Source organism: Meriones unguiculatus, chromosome 1 (genome assembly GCF_030254825.1).
Source record: "Meriones unguiculatus strain TT.TT164.6M chromosome 1, Bangor_MerUng_6.1, whole genome shotgun sequence".
NCBI classification, from domain to species: domain Eukaryota; kingdom Metazoa; phylum Chordata; class Mammalia; order Rodentia; family Muridae; genus Meriones; species Meriones unguiculatus.
Genome location: NC_083349.1, coordinates 108,614,712 through 108,638,235, shown reverse-complemented (window position 1 = coordinate 108,638,235; position 23,524 = coordinate 108,614,712). Strand labels below are relative to the sequence as shown.

Here is a 23,524-nt window from a genome sequence, read left to right as displayed (position 1 = left end):
GCGGGCACCGCCCCCCGCCGCCCTGTCCAATGGAAACCTGGCGGCGGTGCGGCACCGCCCATCTGTTGGTCCGGACGCCGCGAGGGCGGGGCCCGCAGTTCGGTTGCGCTGCGGAGCGCAGCTGTGAGGGAGTCGCTGCGATCCGAGGCCCCGGAACCCGAGCTGGAGCTGAAGCGCAAGGCTGCGGGCGCGGAGTCGGGAGGTGAGCTCCGGGGAAAGAGGCCCTGGAGGGTGGCGCTCGCGGAAGGGCGGCAGGATCGCCCGGAGCCGCGGGCCGGCGGGCCGCGGCGGGCGGCTGCTGTCGGGCGACCCTGCTCCCTCGGGAGTCAGGCCCGATCCGGCCCGGCCCGTCGCAGCCGGGAGGCCGCCTTGGCCCCAGGGCGCCGCCCGCCCTCCTGGTGCCCCCGGCGTGGCCGCGGCGGCCCGGAATTCTGCGGGCGCGGGTCGGGGGCCCCCGGCGTTCTCTTGGAACTCTGGCCGCGAGAGGCGGGGCCGGCGGCGCGGGCGGGGGCGGGGCGAGGGCCCCGGCCCGAGGGCCTGCGGAAGGAAGCGCGGCGTCCGGGCCCGGCCTGCTCGCGGGGCGGCGCGCCGAGCGCGGGGGCGTGGCCTGCGGCCTGACGGCGCGGCGCGGCCGGCCTTTGATGAGGTGGCTGTGGTGCTCTGTCTGGCCGGCCGCCCTCCGCCCGCCGCCACTTCCTTCCAGATACCGGCCGGGCGACCTGTTGGAGTGTTGACAGGCTCAGGGCCCCCTGCCTCTGAGCTTGCTTTCTCAACCACCCAGCACTTCGAGCTGACCTCGGAGGCTTTTTGGGTGTCGTCAGAGCGGCCTGTGGCTGCGAGCTGTGCGGGGTGACGCGCGGAGGGCTTTCAGCTGATGATGGAAGCCGGGAGAGCAACTTTGGAAGATAACAGACAATGCCCCGGAGTGAATGTGCCTTGCGCCCCCAGGGTAGCTGGAGGCCGCGGGGAGCTAGCCCTCACCGATGTAAATGAGCTCTTCCTGTGTGATCCCTGTTAAAACCTGCCAGCAGCCCTGAGGCGGAACCGCCGGTACTGCACAAGCCTCTGCCTCCGTAGCGGGAGTGCTTGGAGATCTGTAGGCACTGCTCTCATTTTCCCTCCTGGGACATGATTGCGGAGGGCAGTGTACCTTCCGGGTGACGACAGTCTTCTCTGATGACAATCCGTCTTCTCTGCGAAGTGGTTGTCTGTGTCGTTGGTCCAGTAGTTTTAGATTTCATAGGCTGTAGCTCTCTAGGTTGACATTCTACGAGTACCTTCTGTTGTGATCTCGCTCGGATTTCACTTGGCACTTAAGATTTTAGGCACATCGCGGGAATGCAGCTGCTCTAGGAGCTAACCGAAACAGACTTTGCTATTTTCTTAGCTCCTTGATAGGGGAAGGAGTTCCAAAGTGGTTCTCCAGCTCATCTTTCCTGTTAGATTACTAAGACATACACAGAACTTACAGCTTTCTTGGAAGACTGAGGAGAATTTCTAGGTTAGGCGAGGACTCTCCTTAGAAATTAAAGTATGGGAAATGTCCTACTAGGTATTTTTCCCTGTAGTGCTGTGCTGCTCTTTGTCTTTAATACAAATCTCCCGAGTGGAGCAAAACAGCGTAGATTGGGGAGAGATGTACAGAAAGGGACATCAGAGAGAGCTTGTATGGTTGGATTGGTGTTGGTTGCAGGGTTCTAGTATTCTGAACTGACTTTGGAGTACAAGTTTACTTTCCAGGGTATCACTTTCTTACTAGACAGCTCTCCTTTGAGCCTTAGTACACACAAGTTGCAATTATTTTTTTTTACATTTTTTTAACTTTTATTAATTACACTTTATTCACTTTGTATCCCCCCCATAAACCCCTCCCTCCTCCCACCTTCCTTCCCCCTTCTTCACGAATGCCCCTTTCCAAGTCCACTGATAGGGGAGGTTCCCCTCTCCTTCCTTCTGATCTTAGTCTATCAGGTCTCATCAGGAGTGGCTGCATTGTCATCTTCTGTGGCCTGGTAAGGCTGCTCTCCCCTTAGGGGGAGGTGATCAAAGAGCAGGCCAATCAGATTATGTCAGAGGCAGTCCCTCTTCCCATTACTATGTAACCCACTTGGACATTGAACTGCCATGGGCTACATCTGTGCAGGGGTTCTAGGTTATCTCCATGCATGGTACTTGGTTGGAGTACAAGTTGCAATTCTTTTACAGTCCTTGTTCATGTGATTGCTCTGTTACTTTTTGTATGGGTTAATGAAAAACGTAGGTTTTTCTTCAAGCATCTCTGCCTCTATAAATGTTTTGGGTTTTTTTGAGACAGGGTTTCTCTGTGTAGCTCAGGTTGTCCTAAACTCTAGTTGTAGGCCAGGCTAGTCTCAAACTCACAAAGATCTGTCTGCTCCTGCCTTTTGAGCACTAGAATTAAAGGCCTGAGGCACCATGCCCAGCTAGAGATGTTGTTTAACACTTTTCTTATGAAAGCTGTAACTTGAATTATTTGTACCCGAAGAAAGTAGCCTATATCAGATCCAGTGCTTCAGAAAATGGAAAAGTCAGAGCCTTTGAGCAATGTGAATGAAAGGAAAGCTGGAAACTTAAGGTCTTTGATTCTTTTTAATTTGTGCTAATTAAGTGCAGGCATTTTATTTATTTAAATTCACTGATGTTTCCCAAGCACCCATCCACTGTGTGACCTTCAATAGCCTACAAATGTTATTGAACGTTTCAGTGAGTAAATGAAAAGAAATGCTGTTAAACAGTACCCATTTGCCACACTCACACATCATAAGGAAGGTGAGGCCATTAGAAATGGCAGTCACCCCTGTCAGTCACCTGGCCCAGGCAGCTTTTACATGTATAGGAAGGATGGATACTGTCACTCTTGGTTCTAGTAGGATAAATCAGTAGGGAGTTTTGGCTAGTTGGCTAAGGATGGTGTAGGTCCCTACGGCTGTTTCAGTGCAACATGTTGGAGTCTAGAGTCATGTGTTCTAATGCCTGTATTCCTTAGTACTTGAGCACAGTGGAAATTGAGGTACATAGAGAGTCAATGGGAAACATTGATTGCATCATTGTTTGTTAGACTGGGCACCTGATTTTACTGTACATTGGGTTTGACTAAAGTGCATTAGTCTGTGTTTGGTACTTCTGGGTGATCTTCAACCAAGGTAACTCCTCCAGGAGCAGGAGACTCGTTTACATTTCAGTATTTAGGTAGGAATAATTCTGACTTTAAATTTAAAGGAAACAAGGGAGATGAATTTTTGAGTCTGAAGATGAAGTTAATTAAGACTATTAAAGTTGCTGGACAGTGGTGGCACATGCCTTTAATACCAGCAGAGGCAGGCAGATCTCTGTAAGTTTGGGCCAGCCTGGTCTACAGAGGGAGTTTCAGAACAGCCAGGGACACAGAGAAACCCTGTCTTGACAAAACCAAAAAAAAAAAAAAACAAAAAAAAAAACAACAAAAAAAGACTATTAAATATTAAAGTTTTATAGATCTGTTTTTGACCTCTGTTTTCTCCTGTCTTTGTCCAACTGAAGCAGGCTGAGTGTTCATTCCAGCATGTCGGAGGGGGAGTCCCAAACAGTAGTCAGCAGTGGCTCAGACCCAAAGGTAGAATCCTCATCTTCAGCTCCTGGCCTGACTTCAGTGTCACCTCCTGTGACTTCTACAACCTCAGCTGCTTCCCCAGAGGAAGAAGAAGAAAGTGAAGATGAGTCTGAGATCTTGGAAGAGTCACCCTGTGGCCGCTGGCAGAAGAGGCGAGAAGAGGTGAGGTGATGGTGATGGAGTTCTTGGGAGAGTAAAGTGTTAGGGTGACTGTCCTCTACTCTAGTAGAGCAGAACAGACTTCAGTAGGGCGGAGCTGGAAGATGATCCTGTGGAATGCTCTGACAGGCTAGTGAGGTAACTTAATTCCACTTGAATTGCTTCTCAGGTGAATCAGCGTAATGTACCGGGTATTGACAGTGCATACCTGGCCATGGATACAGAGGAAGGTGTGGAGGTTGTGTGGAATGAGGTGCAGTTCTCTGAACGCAAGAACTACAAACTGCAGGAGGTAGGTGATGAGGCCTGGAGGCATCGGAACCAGTATTTAAGCTGCTATTGTTGTTGGGGAAATGACTGGGAGGTGAGCCTTCGTGGTTGGATCATCTATGGGGAGAGGCAGGGAATGGCTTTTCATTATTCCAGCGATTTGTGAACTCAGTTGTCCTCTGTCTGCCTTGCTCCAGGAAAAAGTCCGTGCGGTGTTTGATAATCTGATTCAATTGGAACATCTTAACATTGTTAAGTTTCACAAGTATTGGGCTGATGTTAAAGAGAACAAAGCCAGGGTAAGATTTCTTGCCTATTATTTCCTGAACTGTTTGCCAGAGAGCAGCTGCATTTATTGTCCATATTACATTCAGAGGTAGAAACTAGGTAATTTTGAGACGAGAACTGAGGTCTCCTGCTGTGGCAGGGGGAGTAGCGTGTTATCTGATACCTATAGTGTTTTTCCACTTAAAGATGGGGAGAAATGAGTAAACATTTGCTTGCTTCTTTGTTTTCATTGTGCTGGTAAGCCTAAGAAAGTGTTACTAAAGAAAAGAAAAGTTGAAGAAAAGCAGTTTATATCTTCGTTTGTATCTGGTGTAAAAGGCGAGAGATAATTTCTAGTATAAAGCTTTAATAAATGCTTTGCTTCCCTAGGTGATTTTCATCACAGAATACATGTCCTCTGGGAGTCTGAAGCAGTTTCTGAAGAAGACCAAAAAGAACCACAAGACTATGAATGAAAAGGTACAGAGAGAAAAGAAGTTTTCGGCTGGTTTAGGGGTTTCAAAAGACGGTGGAAATTATGAAGCCAATTAGGGAGGGGTGACAAGGATTAGTGGGAGTCCGGGAGAGGAAAGTATCATTAGTTGTGGTGTGGTGGTGTATGCCCTTGATTCAGAAGGCAGAGGCAGACAGGTCTCTGAGTTTGAGGCCAGTGTGGTCTACATAGTTTCAGGACAGCTGGGGCTATACAGTGAGACCCTGTAGAAGGAGGATGGGTAGAGAGGGGAGAAGGAAGGAGGAGAGAAAGAGAATATTACTGCTGATCCTTAGACCAAACTGTTTTCCAGGCTTGGAAACGCTGGTGCACACAGATCCTGTCTGCCCTAAGGTAAGTAATATCTGGTTAGTTGTTTCCCCAATATATCCTTGTTCAGTTTCTTAAACAGATTGCAAGGCACTACTCTGCTTTTCTATTCTGCCTCTTCCCAGTTTCTTTGAGTCACATACTGACAAGATTAGCCCCCTTATGGGGTCCTCCTAATGTTCTAACCATAGTTCCTGGCCTCTTTCTCCTAGTGCTTATTTAAGTCACCTGGCATAATGGAGATTCAGAGTGTAGGGATTGTCATTGTGGTGACAAGGAGGAGACCTGGCCCTTGCTCCTCTTAACCCTTGGGTTCCCCCTGCCCTAAATTTCCTAGTGGCCCCTCTAACAGCCCAGTGCCCCCACAGCTACCTGCACTCCTGTGACCCTCCCATCATCCATGGGAACCTGACCTGTGACACCATCTTCATCCAGCACAACGGACTCATCAAGATTGGCTCTGGTGAGGGGAGGGAGAGATTCTGGGCAGGGGAGCCTCGGGAATTTGGGAACCATGGGGGTAAGATAAAAGGCATGGGCAGAACAGCAAATTTTGAAGTGTGGGCTCATAATAAGAGATAGGCTTTTAGTAGTGGTTCATAGGGAGAGACCAATTAGTGGAAATGGGGTAGGGTATACGATCTTGTACTTGGAGAGAACCTTGGAATAATACAGATAAGCTGATAGGAGGCTGGGAAAGAGCAGAAGATGGATGTGAGGTCTGACTCGGGCCCTTTGGGCCAAACCCTACCAAAGAGGTTCCAGACTGTGCCTGCTGTGAGTGCTTTCATTTGCTGTGTATTTGTGTGCAGTGACATTCTGTGTGCCGTGTCAGTGTGGTGTTACCATTTGTCTGGGGCTTGGCTGCTCCATTGCTCACAACTTTTCTCTGTTTTCCTCCCTCCCGCTTACGGGCTGCTCTGTTCCCAACAGTCTTTCATAGGATTTTTGCTAATGGTGAGAGCTCCTTCTGCCCCACTTGGGGCTCTGTTTGTGCTTCCTTTGCTCCCTCTGCGGCTGCCCAGTGCATGCAGTCGTGGGAGCAAGGTCTGTTCCCTGCTTCCCGTGCCTAATTATGCCTGCTTAGCTTTTGCCCTGCCAGCCTCCACCTGCTTGCCCCTTTGAAACCTGCTTGTTACCTGTGGATTCTGCCTGGCTGGACACTTCCTCTTAGAGTCATATTCCCCTCATCATCAGGCTGGCTCCCTAAATCATACTGTGCTCCTAGATTCTCTGTGACTTGTTATCATTGTTATGATCAGAGTGAGTCTAGCTTGGGCCTGGTCCTGGTTCCTCGTTCAGTCCTGTGGTAGGTGGTATTGAGGAATAAGGTTTTACAGAAGGGTCTAAAAAGTTTTGGTGGATTGAAAAGTGAAACTGATTTCAGAGTATTGATTTTGGAGTTTTGGGTTTTTTTGTTTTGTTTTGTTTTTTGGTTTTGAGTTTCAGTCAGCACAGATACGTAAAGAAGAGGCCTGTTCCTTGGTTGTATGTTAATGCTGCTTTGTCTTTCTTATCCAGGTTCTTGAGGTTTCCAGTTGTCCCATATAGGAAGGGCTGCCTGTATTTTTATGTTAGTTGCAGGGTAGATGAATGAAATAAAACCTAGCATTTTCATGGGCCTGTGCATTTGATATATTTTGGTCTTTGAAAAGATGAGCAGGTCACAAATAAAAGTTTTCCTTTGTGTTACTTGATGAGCCTAAAGCTCTCATTGTCTGTTTGTGTAGTGCATAGGCCTTGTTGTTCCTGAGTTAGGGACCTCAGATGAGAGCAGTAAGGCTGCAGAAAGGGGATGCAGGTGTGTTCATATGCAGTCTATAGCTCAGGATTGGGAGAGTGATAGGTTTGTGTCTATTGAGCATTAGAAAGAAGATTTCAGGAGAAACATGGCTTTTGGAGACACTCTCTAGAGTAAGATCATGCTTTGGTGGTGGTGGTCAGATTGTGGGTGTCTCCCTGCTCCTAGTGGCTCCTGACACTATCAACAATCATGTGAAGACTTGCCGGGAAGAACAGAAGAACCTACACTTCTTTGCACCAGAGTATGGAGGTGAGGTAGCCTTGCCTTTCTGTCCCATTCTCAGACTCTGCTTAAAATAAAATGGAAAAAAAAAACAAAACAAAAACGAAAACAAAACAAAAAAACAAACGGGTCCTAACCAGGCACGGTGGCACACTCCTGTAATCCCTGCACTAGGGGAGGCAGAGGTAGGTGGATCTCTGTGTGTTTGAGGCCAACCTGGTCTACAAAGCGAGTCCAGTATAGCCAAGGCTACACAGAGAAACCCTGTCTTGGGGAGAAGAAAAAAAAAAGTCCTTTAGAGTGTTCTCCTCCACCTATTCCCTCCCTGACAGATCACCCCAAGACTATCTCCCACCCCAGCAGCCTTTGCCAGGCCCACTCCAGATCTTGGTTTTATACTTTATAACCTCCAGATCTTGGTTTTTCTACTTTATAACCTGAGATACAGGGATAAATTACAAAAACTTTAGGTTTCTGTACTTGCATACATTTTTTTTTTTAAAGAAAGTTTGCCACATCTTAATCCCAATCAATTCTCTTATTTGACTGTTTTCTCTAGAAGTCACTAATGTGACAACAGCAGTGGACATCTACTCCTTTGGCATGTGTGCACTGGAGGTGAGGAGATCTGAGGGAAGGGGAAAGGAAGAAGTATAAAATTAGAACACAGGATGGGAAATGCTGGTTTTGGGAATGATTGTGACCACTGGGTTTGTGTCTTAGATCTCAATTTTTCCTTTGGGTTTCTTCCACCTCAGATGGCAGTACTAGAGATTCAGGGCAATGGAGAGTCCTCATATGTTCCACAGGAAGCCATCAGCAGTGCCATCCAGCTACTAGAAGACTCGTTACAAAGGGTAAGATCAGTTTCCCTCCTTAACTGACTCAGACACTTTCAGGTTCATTGTACTTCTTGGGAATATGTTCTAACAGCAAAAGAATAAAATCAAAATAGAAAAGACTAAACTATAATTTTCCTGTGAAAAATTTTTGATTCTAGGCACACAGGCTAAGGGGTTCAGTCCTAGTTAAGTGTGTCTCTGTAGAGGTGAGCAGATTGGATAGTTACCTCAATTGCCACATACTCTTAGATAATGTTGTGGCATTCCAAAGCAAATTTAAATATCAAACTAGTTATTTGGAGTTTTATATTTAATGAGCTACAATTTAAAGGAATTGTGAAGGAATTATGAATCAATAGGTAGGTTAGCTATAGTGAGACAGGACAGTCTGAATAAGAACAGTTAACTCAGGTCAGGCATGGAGAAACACACTCATAATCCTAGCACTTGGGAAGTAGAGGTAGGAGGATCAGGAGTTGAAGATCTTCCTTCCCTAGATGGAGGGTTATAGGCTAGCCTGGGCTTCATTAGACCCTATCGCAAAAACAAAACAAGGAAGGGACAGTTAACAGTAATGGGGAGGAAGAAGGAAACAGATGTCTAGTGAAAAGTTAAGAGTGGAACCAAGTGCTAGTTCTCAATAGGGTGGGAAAATTAGGTGAAAGGTCAGGTATGAGACTTTCCTGGCCTTTAAAACTTTAAGTTAGAAAGCATGTTGCCATGGGATTTGGCCAGAGGCAGAAAAGGAGGTGGAATGGTCAGAGAAAGCATGGGAAATAGTGTGAATACAGGAATTGTAAGAGACAACAGAAGTTAAGAATAGGCTTGGGAAGCAAAAAAAAAAGATGGTAAATATGATGGACTATAATAGTTTGCTAAATTTGGCAAAGATCCAAAAAAGTTGGCCACAAATGAGCTAATAAAATAAAAACAAACACATATATAACAACAACAACAAAAGAAAAAAGTAAATACTAAGTCCCAGCATTAAAAAAAAAAATGCCAGTCTGGTGTACAGAGTAAGTCTAGGACAAGGAGGGCTATACAGACCCTGTCTACAAAAAACAAAAAAACCCCAAAAGTTGTAGTTAAAGAGTAGAAAAATAATACCAAAGCCAGCCATGGAGGATTATGAGTTCAAAGACAACCTTGGCTATACAGTGATTTCCAGGCCAGCTTAAGCTACATAAGGAGACTCTCTCTGTCTTAGCAAAATAAAATGTCTAAAAAGACAGTGAATGAGTTTATTTATTACTATATATATTTAATAAAGCCCTTTCAGGAAATACATCAATGATTCCCCTACAAGTATTGAACTTCCAAGAATGTAGGAAACATTTTGCTAAGTGGAATGAACGTTACATGGCTATGGAGTCTTGCCAGATGCCTGCTACAGTTTCTTGCTCTTTTATAGGAGTTTATTCAGAAGTGCCTGCAGTCTGAGCCTGCGCGACGACCAACAGCTAGAGAGCTTCTGTTCCACCCAGCACTGTTTGAAGTGCCCTCCCTCAAACTTCTTGCTGCTCACTGTATTGTGGGACACCAACGTGAGTCCCCCAGACCCTACTAGGAATTGTCCTGGGACTAAATCCATGCTGAACAGAGATTACCAGAAATTTTTTTTTTCATGGGGCTTCCATCACTGGCATGGTCATGGTTTCTTTAGTCTTCTGTTACCCCTGTGCTTCTCTGCCTAGTGTGAAACAATTTTGTCTTTACATAATGTTCCACCCCATTACACCCACCAGACATGATCCCAGAGAACGCTCTGGAGGAGATCACCAAAAACATGGATACCAGTGCTGTACTAGCGGAAATCCCTGCAGGGCCAGGACGAGAACCAGTTCAGACTTTGTGAGTTAACCAGCTGAGACCCTCTGAAAGGTGTAGATTGGTCGCTACTACCCTGAGGCCCTGTAGAATGCTCAGTCTCATGCTGTTCCCTTTTTCTTCCAGGTACTCTCAATCACCAGCCCTGGAATTAGACAAATTCCTTGAAGATGTCAGGTGAGAGAAGGCAGGCTTCTGTGAGAAAGTAGGTGCCCTGAGGCTTTCACAGAGTCCGAGTGACTTATGTCATCTCCTACCAGGAATGGGATCTATCCTCTGACAGCGTTTGGGCTGCCTCGGCCTCAGCAGCCACAGCAGGAAGAGGTGACATCACCTGTTGTGCCCCCCTCTGTTAAGACTCCTACTCCTGAGCCAGCTGAGGTGGAGACGCGCAAGGTGGGGACCCTGTGGTGTGAGTGTGTCGGTGGCCACAGGGGTAGAGGCACCTCAACTGAGGCACTGTCCTGTATGGATGCAGTTCTGCCCTCCACGGGCTGGAAAGGCTTCCCGGCGTGGTGTTTCACTGCCGGTGTCTGTCCTGTTCCAGGTGGTGCTGATGCAATGCAACATTGAGTCGGTGGAGGAAGGAGTCAAACACCATGTAAGCCCGGGGCCAGGGCTGCTCAGGGCTGGGGAGGGGGGCAAGAGGAGCCTCGTTCTGATTGTCCTTTTCCCTAGCTAACACTTCTGCTGAAGCTGGAGGACAAACTGAACCGGCACCTGAGCTGTGACCTGATGCCAAGTGAGGGTCTCCTTTCATTTGGAGGAGGGGAGTTTATGACCCCCATCCTTTGAGGGACATGCCAGGGACAGGGAAAATGACTGAGAGCTTCTGAAGCTGGGCTCTCCGAAGGCCTCCTGGGCCTCCCATATTGTACTCAGGCATCCCTATTTTTCTGTCAGATGAGAACATCCCGGACTTGGCAGCCGAGCTGGTGCAGCTGGGCTTCATTAGTGAGGTGAGGTTCCTGCCTTCCGTGCCCTGGCTGCCTCTCTGCCTTCTCTCAGCCCTGTCTCACTGAGCTTCTTCCCCAGGCTGACCAGAGCCGCCTGACTTCTCTGCTGGAGGAGACTCTCAACAAGTTCAATTTTGCCAGGAACAGCACCCTCAACTCAGCTGCTGTCACCGTCTCCTCATAGAGCTCACCTGAGCCAGGCCCCTATCTGAGCTGTGGCTGTCCCTGGACATGCTGCAGTCCTCAGCCCTTCTCCCCAGTCAGTATTACCCTGTGAAGCCCCTTCCCCCCCCCCCTTATTATTCAGGAGGGCTTTAGGGGCTCCCTGGTTGAGCATCATCCTGCCCCTTCCCCTCTCTTCTTCCCCTCTGCACTTTGTTTACTTGTTTTGCACAGACGTGGGCCTGGGCCTTCTCAGCAGCCACCTTCTGGCTGGGGTCTAGTAGCTGACCTGCTGGCTCCTGCCCTGCCTGTGTGGACAGGAGGCCCACGGGCACTGGGGGAGCTGAGTTCTACAATCCCACTGGGGCGGATGGGCAGGAGAGAAAGGTGGTGCTGCAGGGGTGGCCCGGGGGGCCATTCGAATCGCCTCAGTTGCTGCTGTAATAAAGTCTACTTTTTGCTAAAAGCATCGCGTGGTGTTTGCGGCTCAGTGGGTGGCTGCCCAGGTCGGGGCGGGGCGTGCGCAGGTGGGGCGGGGCGTGCGCAGGTGGGGCGGCCCCTTGGAGGCCGGGCCTCAGGTCGGGGGCGGGTCCAGGTAGAGCTGCCTTGCGGCGGCGCGGAAGCCCTGCTTCGGGGCTAGGTCGGGTTCAGGTAGGGCGGACGGAGGGGCGGCGGAGGGGGCAGGGCGGCCGCCATGAGGTACTGCCGCCTCTGCGCCTTCGGTAAGTTGCACTGCTCACCTCCTCACCTGTGGCTCCTCACCCCCGGCTGGCCCTGCGGCCCCGCCCTGCACGGCTAACACCCACCCCTCCCCCCACTCTGCAGACGCAGACCGGGGACCCAGGCGGCTCATGCGCGTGGGCCTCGCGCTGCTCCTGGTGGGCCACGTGAACCTCCTGGTGGGAGCTGTGCTGCATGGGACTGTCCTGCGGCATGTGGCCAACCCCCGTGGGGCCGTCACGCCGGAGTATACCACCGCCAATGTCATCTCCGTGGGCTCGGGACTGCTGGTGAGCGTGGCTGGAGGGCGTACGGGCAGGTGGGTTGGGCAGAGCGCGGAAGAGCCTGTAAACCAGAGGCGTGTTGCTTTCACAGAGCGTTTCCGTGGGACTTGTGGCCCTTTTGGCATCCAGGAATCTTCTTCGCCCACGACTGGTGAGAGGGGTGGAGGAGGTGTCTCAACTGACTTCCAGTGGCAGGAGCCTCAAATAGAGACACTGAAATGTCCCTGGGAAACCTAAACAGGTTGTTCACCCAGGTCTTCTACCCTACTAGCACTGGGCCCTGCTGATGCTGGCCTTGGCGAACCTGCTCTTGTCTGCTGCCTGCTCCATGGGCCTCCTCCTTGCTGTGTCGCTCACTGTTGCCAATGGTGGCCGCCGTCTTATTGCTGATTGCCATCCAGGACTGCTGGATTCTTCCATACCGCTGGACCAGGGGCCTGGACACACTGACTGTCCCTTTGATCCCACAAGAATTTATGTGAGTTTATTCTTGTTGTTCGCAAAACTTCGGTTGTCACCTTTGCCCCGTGTACTGCTTTTGCCTCATTCCAAGGCTTAGTCCTCTGTTCCTTTTGGTTTTAGGATACAGCCTTGGCTCTCTGGATCCCTTCTCTGTTCATGTCTGCAGCGGAGGCTGCTCTTTCTGGTTACTGTTGTGTGGCTGCACTCACCCTACGGGGAATTGGGCCCTGCAGGAAGGAAGGGTTGCAGGAACAGGTAAGGAAGAGGAACAGGAAGGGTTCATTACACACCCGAGTTGCCTTGAAAAGGAGCTGGGGTGTCATCTGAGGCCCAGTTACTGAATCCCCCATCTCTTGCAGCTGAAGGAACTGACAGAGTTTGAACCGCCTGAGTGTAAAAGGCAGGAAAATGTTCAGCTCCTCCGTCACCATCAGGATCTCCAGGCCTCACAGAAAACCTGGGTTTAGGAAAGGTAAAAGGCCCCGGAGCGGGATGCATTCTTGGGGACTGGGCTAGCTTTTTGTATGCTTGCTCTCTGATGCAGGTTGGCTTTCTTTATTTGGGCAGGTGCTCTTCTGAGGTGCAGTCCACGGGTGTTTCTGCTACACATGAGACCTTGATTCTAGGGTGGTATATAAATAGTTGTAATAAAAGAACGTGTTTTTGTCTTCTGTTTGGTTACAATTTCTTTTGGAGTACAGGGCACAGTGCTGTGGTTGAGATGTTGACCAAAGAACGCAGCAGTCTCAGCTACTTACAGAACTTTAATGAGGGACAGGTGGAAACTTGTCAGTGGCACCAGTCACTGAAAAGAAAAGCTGGTGCTGGGGATCCCTCCACACCACTGGCTGATGAATTTGAGCACATCCTGGCACACCGGGCTGTGGGAGGTCTGTGAGCAAAGGGGGAGAACGTAAGAGGCCCTCCTTAGAGCAGTGCGGGCACCATCAGCTCCTGGGCGGCAGGAGGCGCAGGCCCAGGGTCTGCACTGGCCTTTTTTAAGCAATCCTCCTTGCTGCAGTCACCCCTCCCCCCAGCTGTTCTCTTTGCCCTTTACGACTCCCTCTCTAACCTTGATGGCCATAAGAAACTTGTTCCAGTTGTCTTTGTTAGCAGCCTTCCCTGGCCGCTTAAATTCAATTTTGTTCCTCAGAATGGGGTAACCTGTGGTGGAAGATGGAAAGATGATGGAGTTTGTGTGAGAATAGGAAGGGTAACAGCCACCGGGGAGGAGAGAGTGGAATGGTTCTGAGATGAAGTTTTGATGCCACTAATTTTCCCTCCTTTCTGTTTGCCACAAGATGATGGGGCGAGGTGGGGTTCTGTACCTGTAATGAGGCAGGGCAGGGCCCGGACTCCAGTGCTCGCGGCTACTAGGGAAGCCTCATAGACACCTCGCTCATCCCGGGGCAGAACCTGCTCCAGCCTCTGGTCCATTGATACTGTGAGCACCCAGTCTCGAACCTCTTCTCTCTGGGCCTCCTGGGAAAGGGGTAGCACTGTCTTTACAGGGGGTGAGGACAGGGCTTCTTCAGCCCTCAGCCACTGCCTCTACTTTCCCTGAGTAATAGTGAGGGCTGATGTCACTGAAAGAGAGCAACCCAAAGCCATCCTCCCTTCTCTGGGCCAACCCATTGGTGACACCTTTCCCTTCTCCAGTCCTGCACCCTTACCGGGACATGCTGCTTGGCTGGGAGTGGCACCTCAAAGGGAATGTCTGTATCCTGAAAATCTGAGTGATCCAGAGCATCCAGAGTCCCTTCTTCAATTGCCTGTGGCAGAGCAGTTAACTGTGAGACAGGCATAGCTTGTGACAGGCAAAACCTCCCGATCTCCAGACAGTTTCCCTGCTTACATCAGTCAGATCCAAAAACCGGTTGAGGAAAATGAAAGCCATATTCTCCCAGCCAACCTCCTATAACAGAAAAGTTGCAAATGGCTGTGAGCTTGAGTACTTCTTGGAGTCAGGACACTCCAACAGAGTGGACTGTCCTCAGCATCAGGCCTAGACTCAGGTTTGTTCAAGGGAGGCTCCATCTTCCCACTTTAGATTTCCTTGTTTCTTAGCTCCACCCTTTCTCCCTTGTCCCAGCGTACCTTGGCAGCAGTGCCTGCTTCGTAAAAGGCCTTGTCTGCAGGTAGTAACTGGGTGTGGCGCAAGAGTGACACAGAAAGCCTGGCAGCTATGGTTTCCTGTGGATTAAAGGCCAAGTTTATGATCCTGATCCTGTGTGGCTGAGTGACCACACCAATTAGCCTGTAACTATGGCAGCATGGAGCTAGAAAACCAGCAAACAGTTCAGAAGTGCTCTAGCTCCTGGACTATTCCAGTCTTTTCATCAGCACAAAATAACTGGGCCCAGATTATGTACAGGACCCCTTCTACTTCTAGAATGTGACCAAGTGCACGAAATGTATACACGGTTACAACCAAATAAGTCAAAAGTCTGTGTACTTTTTTTAGGATGTACAGAAAACCTCATGCTATCTGAGCATTTCAACATGAGGCTGGTAGGGCTGTGAACACAGAGCCCTATGGTCAGAGCAGTGTGGGAAGAAACGTCGTCTCAGCAAGGGTGAAGACTGAGATGCACAGAGGAAATGTGGCACTCTAAGCCTGAGCTGGAAGCCCCAGAACTGGGACCTGCTCAGCTTCAAAGGTTTGAAGGTGCATCCTTGTGCCTGGGGGCTCTGCAGCCAATCTCCCCAGCTGCATCTTACCAGCTGTTTGATACTCTGGGCTGCAGATCGTGTAGCATAGTAATGGGCGATCAGCAGCATCATCTCAAACTCCTCATGAGCCGCAGAGTTTGCCTCGCTTGACTTAACCAGGTTTTCACACTAGGAAAGAGAGCACATAGCCAGGCTCGGGTCAGAAGAAGGCCAGGGAGAGATGCAGTGTGGTCACTGCTGACTTTTTGGACTGAGAAGGTAAAGGTGTATGTCCACTAAAAAAGAGACCAGGACAGGGGAGAAGGAGCCCTTTCATTTCACCGTTGACCCTTCTTCCTTACCAGGTTGAAGAGTACATCCCGAAGATCAGCCCAGCTGTGGTAGGCCTCAGCATTGTTGGTCCCAGGAGAGCTAACCATGTCTGTGAAGATCCTTTTGTAGATGTTGAAGTTCTAGAGGTTGGGGAGGAAGGGGACACAAGCGAGGGCTGTGTGTATGAGCTAAGAGACTGATGCAGAAGGAAGAGCGTTAAGAAAATGATTTTGGCAGAAAGACCAGGATTTCAAGGTTATTCCAGGTTCCATAGTGAGTTCTAGGCTGGCCTGGCCAGCAGGAGAGCTAACTCAGAAAACAAAAAGACAAAACCCCTGGGCTTGGTGGTGCATGCCTGTAATCCCAGCACTCAGGGAGGCAGAGGCAGGTGGATTGCTGTGAGTTTTGAGGCCAGCCTGTTCTACAAATTGAGTCCAGGGCAGCCAAGGGTACACGGAGAAACCCTTTCTCGAAAAACCAAAAAACAACAAAAAGACAAAACCCACAACAGAAACCAAAATTTCATCATACTAGCTGGTGTTCAGTGAGTGTGGGCGAATGTATAAATGTGAGGACAGCCACAATGTTAACAGGTTAGAGTCTAGAGAGCTCGGATTCTTTACAGGAGAATGACGTCACCTTGAACGGGGCCCACAATTCTCTTGGACAGATAGGTCTATGTGTTTACTAAGAACATGTTGGCTGTTTGGGTAAAGCCTCCCTCCAGGGAGCCTGTGTGTTTCAGGACAGGATTCTGGGTTTGGCTCTCTCAGGACAGGACCCTTTGAGGGGACTGAAAGGCTGGCTGGTTCTAGAGGATGAAGAATGACTTCCTTAGTGGAAACATTCATCCCCAGAATGCTGGTACCTGTGGGTTAGCAGGGGCTCCATGTTGCACATAGAGGGCGAGTGCCTGGGCATAGCCACCTTCTCGGATCAGATGAGTTGCATACAAAGCCACATACTTGTGAAGAATCTTGTAGTTCTGTTTGGGAGTGGAAGAAAAGCACGGTCAAGGCTGGGATCAGCAAGAACAGGCAGTGATAAGAGGCTGTGAATTTTAGGGGGCAAAGGGCACATGTAGAGGAATTTTAATTCAGAACATGGTTGTTCTGGCAAGAGATCACATCCAAAGACCTTCTAGGTCTGTGTGATCCAGCTGGAATAAATATGCCTTTAACCCAGGAGTCAGAGGCAAGTAGATCTGAGTTCAAGGTTAGCCTGGTATAGAGCAAGTATTAGGTAAAGAAAAGCTTAGGTCCAGGTGTGGTGGTATATGCCTTTAATCCCAAACAATAAAGTTTGTAGAAGGAAGCAGCAGAAAAGGTCTGACAAATCAGAGAAAGATGGACAGAATAGGATATGACCAACTCTAACGAGGAAAGAGGAAAGGGTAATGGGTAATTAATGGGTAATGCAGAGAGGGAGAGAAGGCAGTTTTACTGGGAGAGTTTTACAGAGACAGGTTGAATGAAAGAAGAAATAAGACACATGTAAGGATAGAAAGAGCCAGAGAATGAGAAGGAGCCAGGAGAGTAGGACAGATTGCTGGAGTTAGTTCGAGGCCAAGCAGAGCAATTCAGGGGCTAAGAGAGAAGTCAGACTGAATAACTCAGCTGGCAGAGGAGCTTGAGCCAGAACCGCTGAGTTGAACCAGCCAGCAATGAGCTCAGAAAGAACTAGAAAGGGTGAGCTTATTAAGCAGTAAGTCTCAGAGGCTGAAAACATTCTAGGCCTAGGTTAGCAGACGGAGGCAGCAAGCCTCTAATACAATTGAAACGGGTGAATACAAATTTTACAGGCCCGAACAATTCTGATCACACAGTATCAGTATAGAAGACTGCTCTCTGATGTTCATTAGGGACCTCTGCAGATGGCACACTAATAGAGTTAAGAGCTGGGCTGCGCAGAAGTAGGGAGGGGATCAAGAGATGGGAAGGAGACAGCAGTACCTGCTTGGTGGCTGTTTCAATGCACTTATCCCACTGGCCCTGCTCCACATACAGGTCCAAAGCAGCTACTACGTCCACACCCACCAGCTGTGGAGCAATAAGACACATGAGCTGAGCAGAAGGGAAGAGCTCCAGTACCTCTTCAAGAATTTGGCTTTTACTCTTGTTTTACTCTTGCTGGGGTCTGAACCCAGGGCCTTACACTTGCTAGGCAAGAGCTCAGCCACCTGGGCTCTTCCTGCATTCTGCCTCCTAATTCTGAGAGCCTTACCGAATCCACTTTGCCCTGGTTCTTAAGGAACTCCTTATAATGCTGGTCCACATAGTCTTCATACCTGGGAAGATGTAGAGATTGCTAACTTCACGGTCCTGGAACACCATGCTGCCCCATATGAGCTCTCCCCGGTGTTTACCAAAAGACTAGAATGAGGACGTCCCAGTGATTACCGGGGATCTAACTCTTTGGCCACGCGCTTGGCCTTGTTCCACTCTTCACCCTCAATGAAAGCATCAATTGCTTCTTTGACGAGGTCCAGGTTCAGGTAGAGTTCCGCAGCCTGCACAGGGGGATACCAGAGTGAAAGCTATCTCCACCTGACTTGATGGTCTCCCCACTTGGTTAGCTCCTGCCCTCCCTCTCCCCAGAACATACCAAGGGCCCTACCCCTGCACACCAGGGTGATGGATGTGTCACCATTCCACCCGTGCGCATCGAGTCATGTCAGTCCTGGCACCCTACTTACCGCACTGTGCTTTCCTATTCCAATCAGCTGGGGACCTACAGCCCGAACTACTTCCAGACTGCGCTGAGGAGGCAGGAACTTGATGGACAGCTCAGCCGCCTGAGTGGTTGAATAGAGGATGGAAATAGATCAAGAAACAAAGCCTGCCAATGTGTCTTGGCCTTCATGTTTTTCTACTCCAGCTTTCACCTTTCTTGTGATCCTTCCCCGTCCTCCATCGACCCTCCTAGGCTAAGCATGGCAACTGAATCTTTGGGCTGACCACCACTGAACCTATCTAATGTCTCCCTTGGCTCACTGCAAGTCTTCAGACACTTGCTTTGCTGTCTTGGTAGCACAGTATAAAGAAAACTGAAACGAGAATTGTAGGAAAACCTGCAATTTGTGAGCCTCAGGTTAGTGATGGTCACTGGAAAACTATTTGTGAGCCTCAGGTTAGTGATGGTCACTGGATTTTGAAAATAATATAAAAAGAGAATGGCAAATACCAGTAATATTAAGTTCAACAAGTATTATGTTGAAATGTCAATATTTTAAAGATTTTACTGTTTTTTTGTTGTTGTTGTTGTTGTTGTTTGGTTTCTCTATGTAGTCTTGGCTGTCCTCACTTTGTAGACCAGGCTGGCCTCAAACTCACAGTGATCCACCTGCTTTCCCTCCCCGAGTGCAGGGATTAAAGGCATGTGCCATCATGACCAGGTGATTTTACTTATTTTTATGTTCTGTGTATGCTTGGCCTGCATTTTTGTCTGCATGTCTGGTGCCCATGGAGGCCTGAAGAGGGCATGGGATCCTCTGGAGGTGGCTGTGAGCTGCCTTCTGGGTGCTGGGAACATAACCTGGTTCCTTTGGAGGAACAGCCAGTGCTCATAACCACTGAGCTCTCTCTCCAGACCGAAATGTCAATATTCAAATGTTCAGTTACCAGGCAAAGTAGTGCACACCTGTGATGCCAGCGCTCAGGGAGATAGAGGCAAGTGGATCGCTGTAAGTTCAAGGCCAGCCTGTTCTACAAAGTGAGTCCAGGACAGCCAAGACAAACCTTACCTTGAAAAACTAAAACAAATAAATGTTCAATTAAGTGTATTACAATTATTTTTAACGCTCTCTTTTTTTTTGTATTTTTAATTTTTTTCATCATTTTTTAAATGTTAATCAAAACCAGGTATTAAAAAGCTGGAATAACATTTGTAGCTTGCATCGTGTTTCCAGCAGACGGTGCTGGTCTGGGTGACTCTGGCATCTTTGTGTAACTGTTTCTCCTGGGGTGGCCACATCTTCAATGATTTTAATTTCCATGTGACCCAATTTAACCACAGCCTAGACTAGTTCCCTTGCTCTTTTCCTTTCCTTTCTTCACCTTCCAAACCCTGCAAGGCTTAAAGCATGCCTTCTCCCCATCCAGAAAGCCACCGTGTGACCAGTCTGAAAGCAGAGCCCTTACTTTAGTGAACACTGTAAAAGAGGCCGGATGCTCAGTGCATGCTGCCTAAAGTCTGCTCAAATCTCACAGCCAAACATCAGCCCCTTTACTTCCCTTCTTCTCCCTCCCAGGACCTGTTCAATGACCCCCAAAACTTAAGGGCATCTTGTATGGGAATTAACACAACAATATTTAATTTAGAAAGCTAGTGACCCCTCAGGACTCCCAATACCACATTGCCCTGTACCCGAAGTGCATCATTGAAACCATACAAGCATGCCCAATTGCAAAGATACTAAATGAGTTGGCCATTGCCACTTGTGCGTGATGACGGAATCTAGGCACTGCTCAAACATTACTTTGGGCATTTCTGTGAGGACGTGCCTGGATGAGGTTAGCACTTAAACTGTAAAGCACATCGACCATCCTAATGCGGATGGGCTTCATCCATTCAGCTGAGAGCTTGAATGAGCCAAGGGCTTACTTTACCCTGAGTAAAGGAAGAGTCTCCCTGCCCAAAAGTTGTCTGAACTGGGACACTGGCTCTTTCTTCCCTCACTCTGGAACTGAAATGCTGGCTCTTCTTGGGTCTCCTACACTTCCTCTCCTGGGCTTCCGGCTTGCCAGTCTCCATGCAGATCCTGGGCCTTGCCCACCTAGGTAACTGTGTTAGCCAGTTTGTTTATCTCAGGCATGTATACACACTGTCGGTTTTGTTTCTCTGATAGTTTGTCTTGGGCTTGGTGAAGGGTAGTGGGCTGGCGCAGTGTGCTTTGCAGGAGCTGCCGGGTGGAGGTGCTGAAGGAGGGGCCCATGCTTCAGTCACGGCCTTTGCCTGTGACCCTGCGTCTGGTTTTGACCTTCTGGCTCCTGTTCAAGTCCTCCTTCCTTCCTCAAAGAACCTTATGGACTACTCCAGCCCACAGGGAGCTCATGTGTCTCCAAATTCCACTCCATACACCTCAGTCTTACTTGGATTTGGTAATAATTAGGTCCCCTAACTTCTGGTTGTCTGTGTCTTACATCTCTTCTAGTCTTCAGATGTTTTGGCTCTAGCATACACAGCAGGCACTTGGTAGGTCTCTGTCACTTGCAATAAAGTCACAGGAGGACCAAGAAGAATATTTTTTAAGTGGGAATGGGCCTAAGGGATCAGGGCCAGGAGAGCCTTGAGGGCTCACCTTCATCCAGCACTTCTCCATCAGGCCACTGCTTCCCGAGTCTCGCACTTTGAGGTAGCAGTCCACCGCACGGCCGTACTCTCCAGCCTGTTCCCACTGTCGTGCTTGCTCTACAAGTCCCTCCACACCTCTGTGGGGATGAGAGTGTTTAATGATCAGGATGGCGGAGGGGTGGAGTGTGGCCTATCCCACCAAGTCCTGACAACACTGCCAGGACAGTAGGCTTCTTACCTGGCCCCCTTCTTAGTAGCTTCTCGCTCATACTCTTCCTGTAGGGCCTCCAGCTGGCCAGGCACATAGTCCTTGCAGATCCTCAGAGCATCGCTCCAGAGTCCGGCCTCCTGCTCAGAGTTTCAGGTAGCAGAAGGTCAAGGTAAGGGCTCGGAGAACCCTACTTCTACACAGGCTCCCCTGGCGTGACTCCTGACTCCTTGATCTTCTCCGTTCCTTTTCTTGCCTATCCTTTCCCTTCCCCTGCCGTTTTCAGCACCAGGAATTGGTGTGGATTTCTGTGGCCTCTCTCATAACATCTCATCCTCTCTTTGTGACTCAAATACAGTGACTCACCTTATAGTAATTGAGAGCCAGACCTGGTCTCTGGGCCCGAAGCAGCAGCCCTTCTGCCTTCTGAAAGTCCTTCTCCTCCAAGGCCCCACGGGCCTGCCCTACAAGTACTTCAGCAACACTGTCAGGATCGTGGGCCTCCGCCACACGCTGAGCTGCCTCCCAGTCCTGGTTGTGGACAAACCTGCCCGAGACAGGGGACACAGGAGATGTGGAGCACAGGACTGAAGCCTCCATACTGGGAGACAGTTGTATAACTGAGGGGTTTTATTTGGTTTATTTGTACTGGGTTTGAAAGTAAAGATGACCATGAAAGGCCCTGTGACAGTGTCTTCAAAGAAGCTGCAGTGGGGGCTGGAGAGATGGCTCAGTGGGTAAGGGCGCTTGCCACAAAAAGTGATGACCTGATTTCAAATCCTAGAACCTGCGTGGTCGGAGGAGGAAACTAACCCCTGAAAGCTGTCTTCTGACGTCCACACATGTGCTGTGGCATGCATCTCCACACTCATAAGTAAATGAAAGAAAAAAAAAAAAGAAGGTCTGGAGAAACTCACATGAGCACAGCCTCTTTGGGTTTCCCAGCTCGGATGAATTCAGCTTCAGCCTCTTCAAATTTGCCCTAGGCAGAAAGTCACATGTGATGAGAAGGAGGCTGGTGTTACTGCAGACAGGGTTTGAACTGGTCACAGTGGTTTGCAGCGGTTCTCAACCCTTTGCTCCTTGTGTGGTGGTGATCACCAAACCATAAAATTATTTTCGTTGCTGCTTTAGAACTCTAATTTTGCCACTGTTATGAATCATAATGTAAATATCTGCTATTCGACTCTGAAAGGTTGTTCAGCCCCTAAAGGGGTCACAGCCTCAGCTTGAGGACCACTATGTTAGGGGTATAGGATGGACAAAATTACATCCATACCTCATCCTCCAAGTACATAGCATATCTGAGATGAATCTCCGGGGTTTTGTGCTTGAGGGCTAGCCGAGCGAGTTCAAAGGCAAACTCAAAGGAGCTGAAATGGAAGATGTAGACACAGTTTGTGCTTAATACTTACAGAAGGCAAGAGAAAATACAAAAAAGAGAATCGTGGGGGAAAAAAGGGCAGAGGTAAAGACAATAGGCCAATCCTGTGACTTCCTGAGCCCCGTGGGAGTGCTCCTGCAGCTCCACCCCTCCTCCAGAGGACTCTAAGGCCTGGCCTTTGTGACATTTGCATTGAGAGGTCGCCTGTGGGAAGGTAAACCCCTTCCCACGCTCATACAAGCAATCCAATTTAAACACAGTGGGTCACAAAGAAACAGACACTGCTGTAGGCGGAGACCAGCTGTGACTAAGAAGGGGCCCAGCAGAAGTGGGAGGATGAAACAGGGTGATGGGGGATAGGATCATAGTGCATTGTATGTATATATGAAATCGTCTGAAAAGATAGATAAAAGGAAAAATACTTTTTTCAATTAACAGAACTATGCTTTGATGACCAAGAAATGTTACAAACTTAGCATAGTCCTAACTTTTCAAGCTGTTTTGGTCCCACCCTTCTCTTTAGAACAACTCTTGACAAAGCACATTCCTTCCAAAGATCTCTACTATTTTTCTTTCTTTATTTTTTATTTTTTATTTTTTTTGAGACATGGTTTTACTGTCTAACCTTTGCTGGCTGGTTTGCGACTCACTATGTAGTGTAGGCTGGCCTTGAACTCACAGTGATCTATGCTGGCCTCAAACCCACTGTGTAGTTGAACCTGGCCTTGAACTCTGATCTTTCTGCCTCTGCCCCCAGATGCCAGGATCATAAGATCATAAGATGTATTTATAGGCCTGGCTCACATGTCTTCACAGTCACCTCAGCTTTTGGAATTATTTTTCAGTTGCACGTCAGTTCTCCTGTATGGGCTGTCCTGGGAGAGATGGGGCCAGTGGACAGGAAGCATCCTGCAGAACCCACCAGTTGTCAGCAGCATGGTCAATGGCAGCCTCTAGAAGTCCCAGCTTGTTAAGCAGCCTAACTGCAGCCTCTCCTCCCAGGCTCTTCGCCCACAGATAGGCCACATGTTTGTGGGCATTGGCTCCTCCGTGGGCTTTGGCCACCTGTAAAGCAAAGTTGCTCAGGCATCACCCTTGTTGCCTCTGGCCTCCTGCCTCTGCTGTGATGAACGTCAGGACCCCGCTCCAAACCAGCATTGGAGAGGGCCAAGCGTCAGGTCTCTTGATTCAGGTGATGGTGTTTAAGGACAGAGGATGGGTTTCAGGAAATCCATAACCCTTAAAAT

General features: G+C 49.1%; 3 protein-coding genes across 11 annotated transcripts in view; 2 read left to right on the top strand and 1 right to left on the bottom strand.

The window, feature by feature from the left end:
* The first annotated feature begins 52 nt into the window (after positions 1-52).
* On the top strand, positions 53-11,408 carry Nrbp1 (nuclear receptor binding protein 1). 4 transcript variants are annotated; one of them, XM_060364932.1, is made up of 19 exons: positions 53-202; positions 3,538-3,769; positions 3,936-4,058; positions 4,234-4,335; positions 4,694-4,783; positions 5,110-5,150; positions 5,495-5,589; positions 6,060-6,083; positions 7,096-7,179; positions 7,712-7,770; positions 7,911-8,009; positions 9,409-9,541; positions 9,743-9,848; positions 9,951-10,001; positions 10,085-10,220; positions 10,372-10,425; positions 10,503-10,566; positions 10,728-10,783; positions 10,860-11,408. In XM_060364932.1, the coding sequence occupies exons 2-19, from the start codon at positions 3,560-3,562 to the stop codon at positions 10,962-10,964; spliced, it is 1,632 nt and encodes a 543-aa protein (XP_060220915.1). In that variant the 5' UTR covers positions 53-202; positions 3,538-3,559; the 3' UTR covers positions 10,965-11,408. The 4 variants fall into 4 exon arrangements, with proteins under 4 accessions (XP_060220915.1, XP_021491092.1, XP_060220919.1 ...); XM_060364936.1 differs by having other exon boundaries at positions 58-202; positions 3,541-3,769; XM_021635417.2 differs by lacking the exon at positions 6,060-6,083.
* A 119-nt stretch (positions 11,409-11,527) lies between these two features.
* On the top strand, positions 11,528-18,783 carry Krtcap3 (keratinocyte associated protein 3). 4 transcript variants are annotated; one of them, XR_009584710.1, is made up of 8 exons: positions 11,528-11,664; positions 11,768-11,952; positions 12,038-12,097; positions 12,218-12,424; positions 12,529-12,663; positions 12,768-12,880; positions 18,116-18,483; positions 18,523-18,783. XR_009584710.1 is itself a non-coding variant. In XM_021635420.2 (7 exons), the coding sequence occupies exons 1-6, from the start codon at positions 11,637-11,639 to the stop codon at positions 12,873-12,875; spliced, it is 723 nt and encodes a 240-aa protein (XP_021491095.1). In that variant the 5' UTR covers positions 11,528-11,636; the 3' UTR covers positions 12,876-12,880; positions 18,116-18,783. The 4 variants fall into 4 exon arrangements, 3 of the variants coding, with proteins under 3 accessions (XP_021491095.1, XP_021491094.1, XP_060220948.1); XM_021635420.2 differs by having other exon boundaries at positions 18,116-18,783; XM_021635419.2 differs by lacking the exons at positions 18,116-18,483; positions 18,523-18,783 and adding an exon at positions 12,976-13,079.
* The window catches only part of Ift172 (intraflagellar transport 172), a 40,463-nt gene continuing 29,438 nt past the window's right edge, over positions 12,500-23,524 (bottom strand). For 2 of the 3 annotated variants that reach the window (XM_021635415.2, XM_060364927.1), the window contains 19 exons: positions 23,200-23,342; positions 22,173-22,266; positions 21,811-21,875; positions 21,260-21,440; positions 20,924-21,033; positions 20,693-20,822; positions 18,089-18,187; positions 17,793-17,902; positions 17,617-17,680; positions 17,346-17,432; positions 16,262-16,378; positions 15,423-15,533; positions 15,130-15,249; positions 14,506-14,601; positions 14,264-14,323; positions 14,082-14,180; positions 13,737-13,890; positions 13,481-13,572; positions 13,155-13,300 (listed from right to left, as the gene is read on the bottom strand). In XM_021635415.2, the coding sequence (XP_021491090.1) occupies positions 13,211-13,300; positions 13,481-13,572; positions 13,737-13,890; positions 14,082-14,180; positions 14,264-14,323; positions 14,506-14,601; positions 15,130-15,249; positions 15,423-15,533; positions 16,262-16,378; positions 17,346-17,432; positions 17,617-17,680; positions 17,793-17,902; positions 18,089-18,187; positions 20,693-20,822; positions 20,924-21,033; positions 21,260-21,440; positions 21,811-21,875; positions 22,173-22,266; positions 23,200-23,342 (2,022 nt within the window). In that variant the 3' untranslated portion in view covers positions 13,155-13,210. Of the gene's footprint in view, positions 12,636-13,154; positions 13,301-13,480; positions 13,573-13,736; positions 13,891-14,081; positions 14,181-14,263; positions 14,324-14,505; positions 14,602-15,129; positions 15,250-15,422; positions 15,534-16,261; positions 16,379-17,345; positions 17,433-17,616; positions 17,681-17,792; positions 17,903-18,088; positions 18,188-20,692; positions 20,823-20,923; positions 21,034-21,259; positions 21,441-21,810; positions 21,876-22,172; positions 22,267-23,199; positions 23,343-23,524 lie in introns of those variants that run through there. The other variant, XM_021635416.2, reaches the window with a different exon arrangement.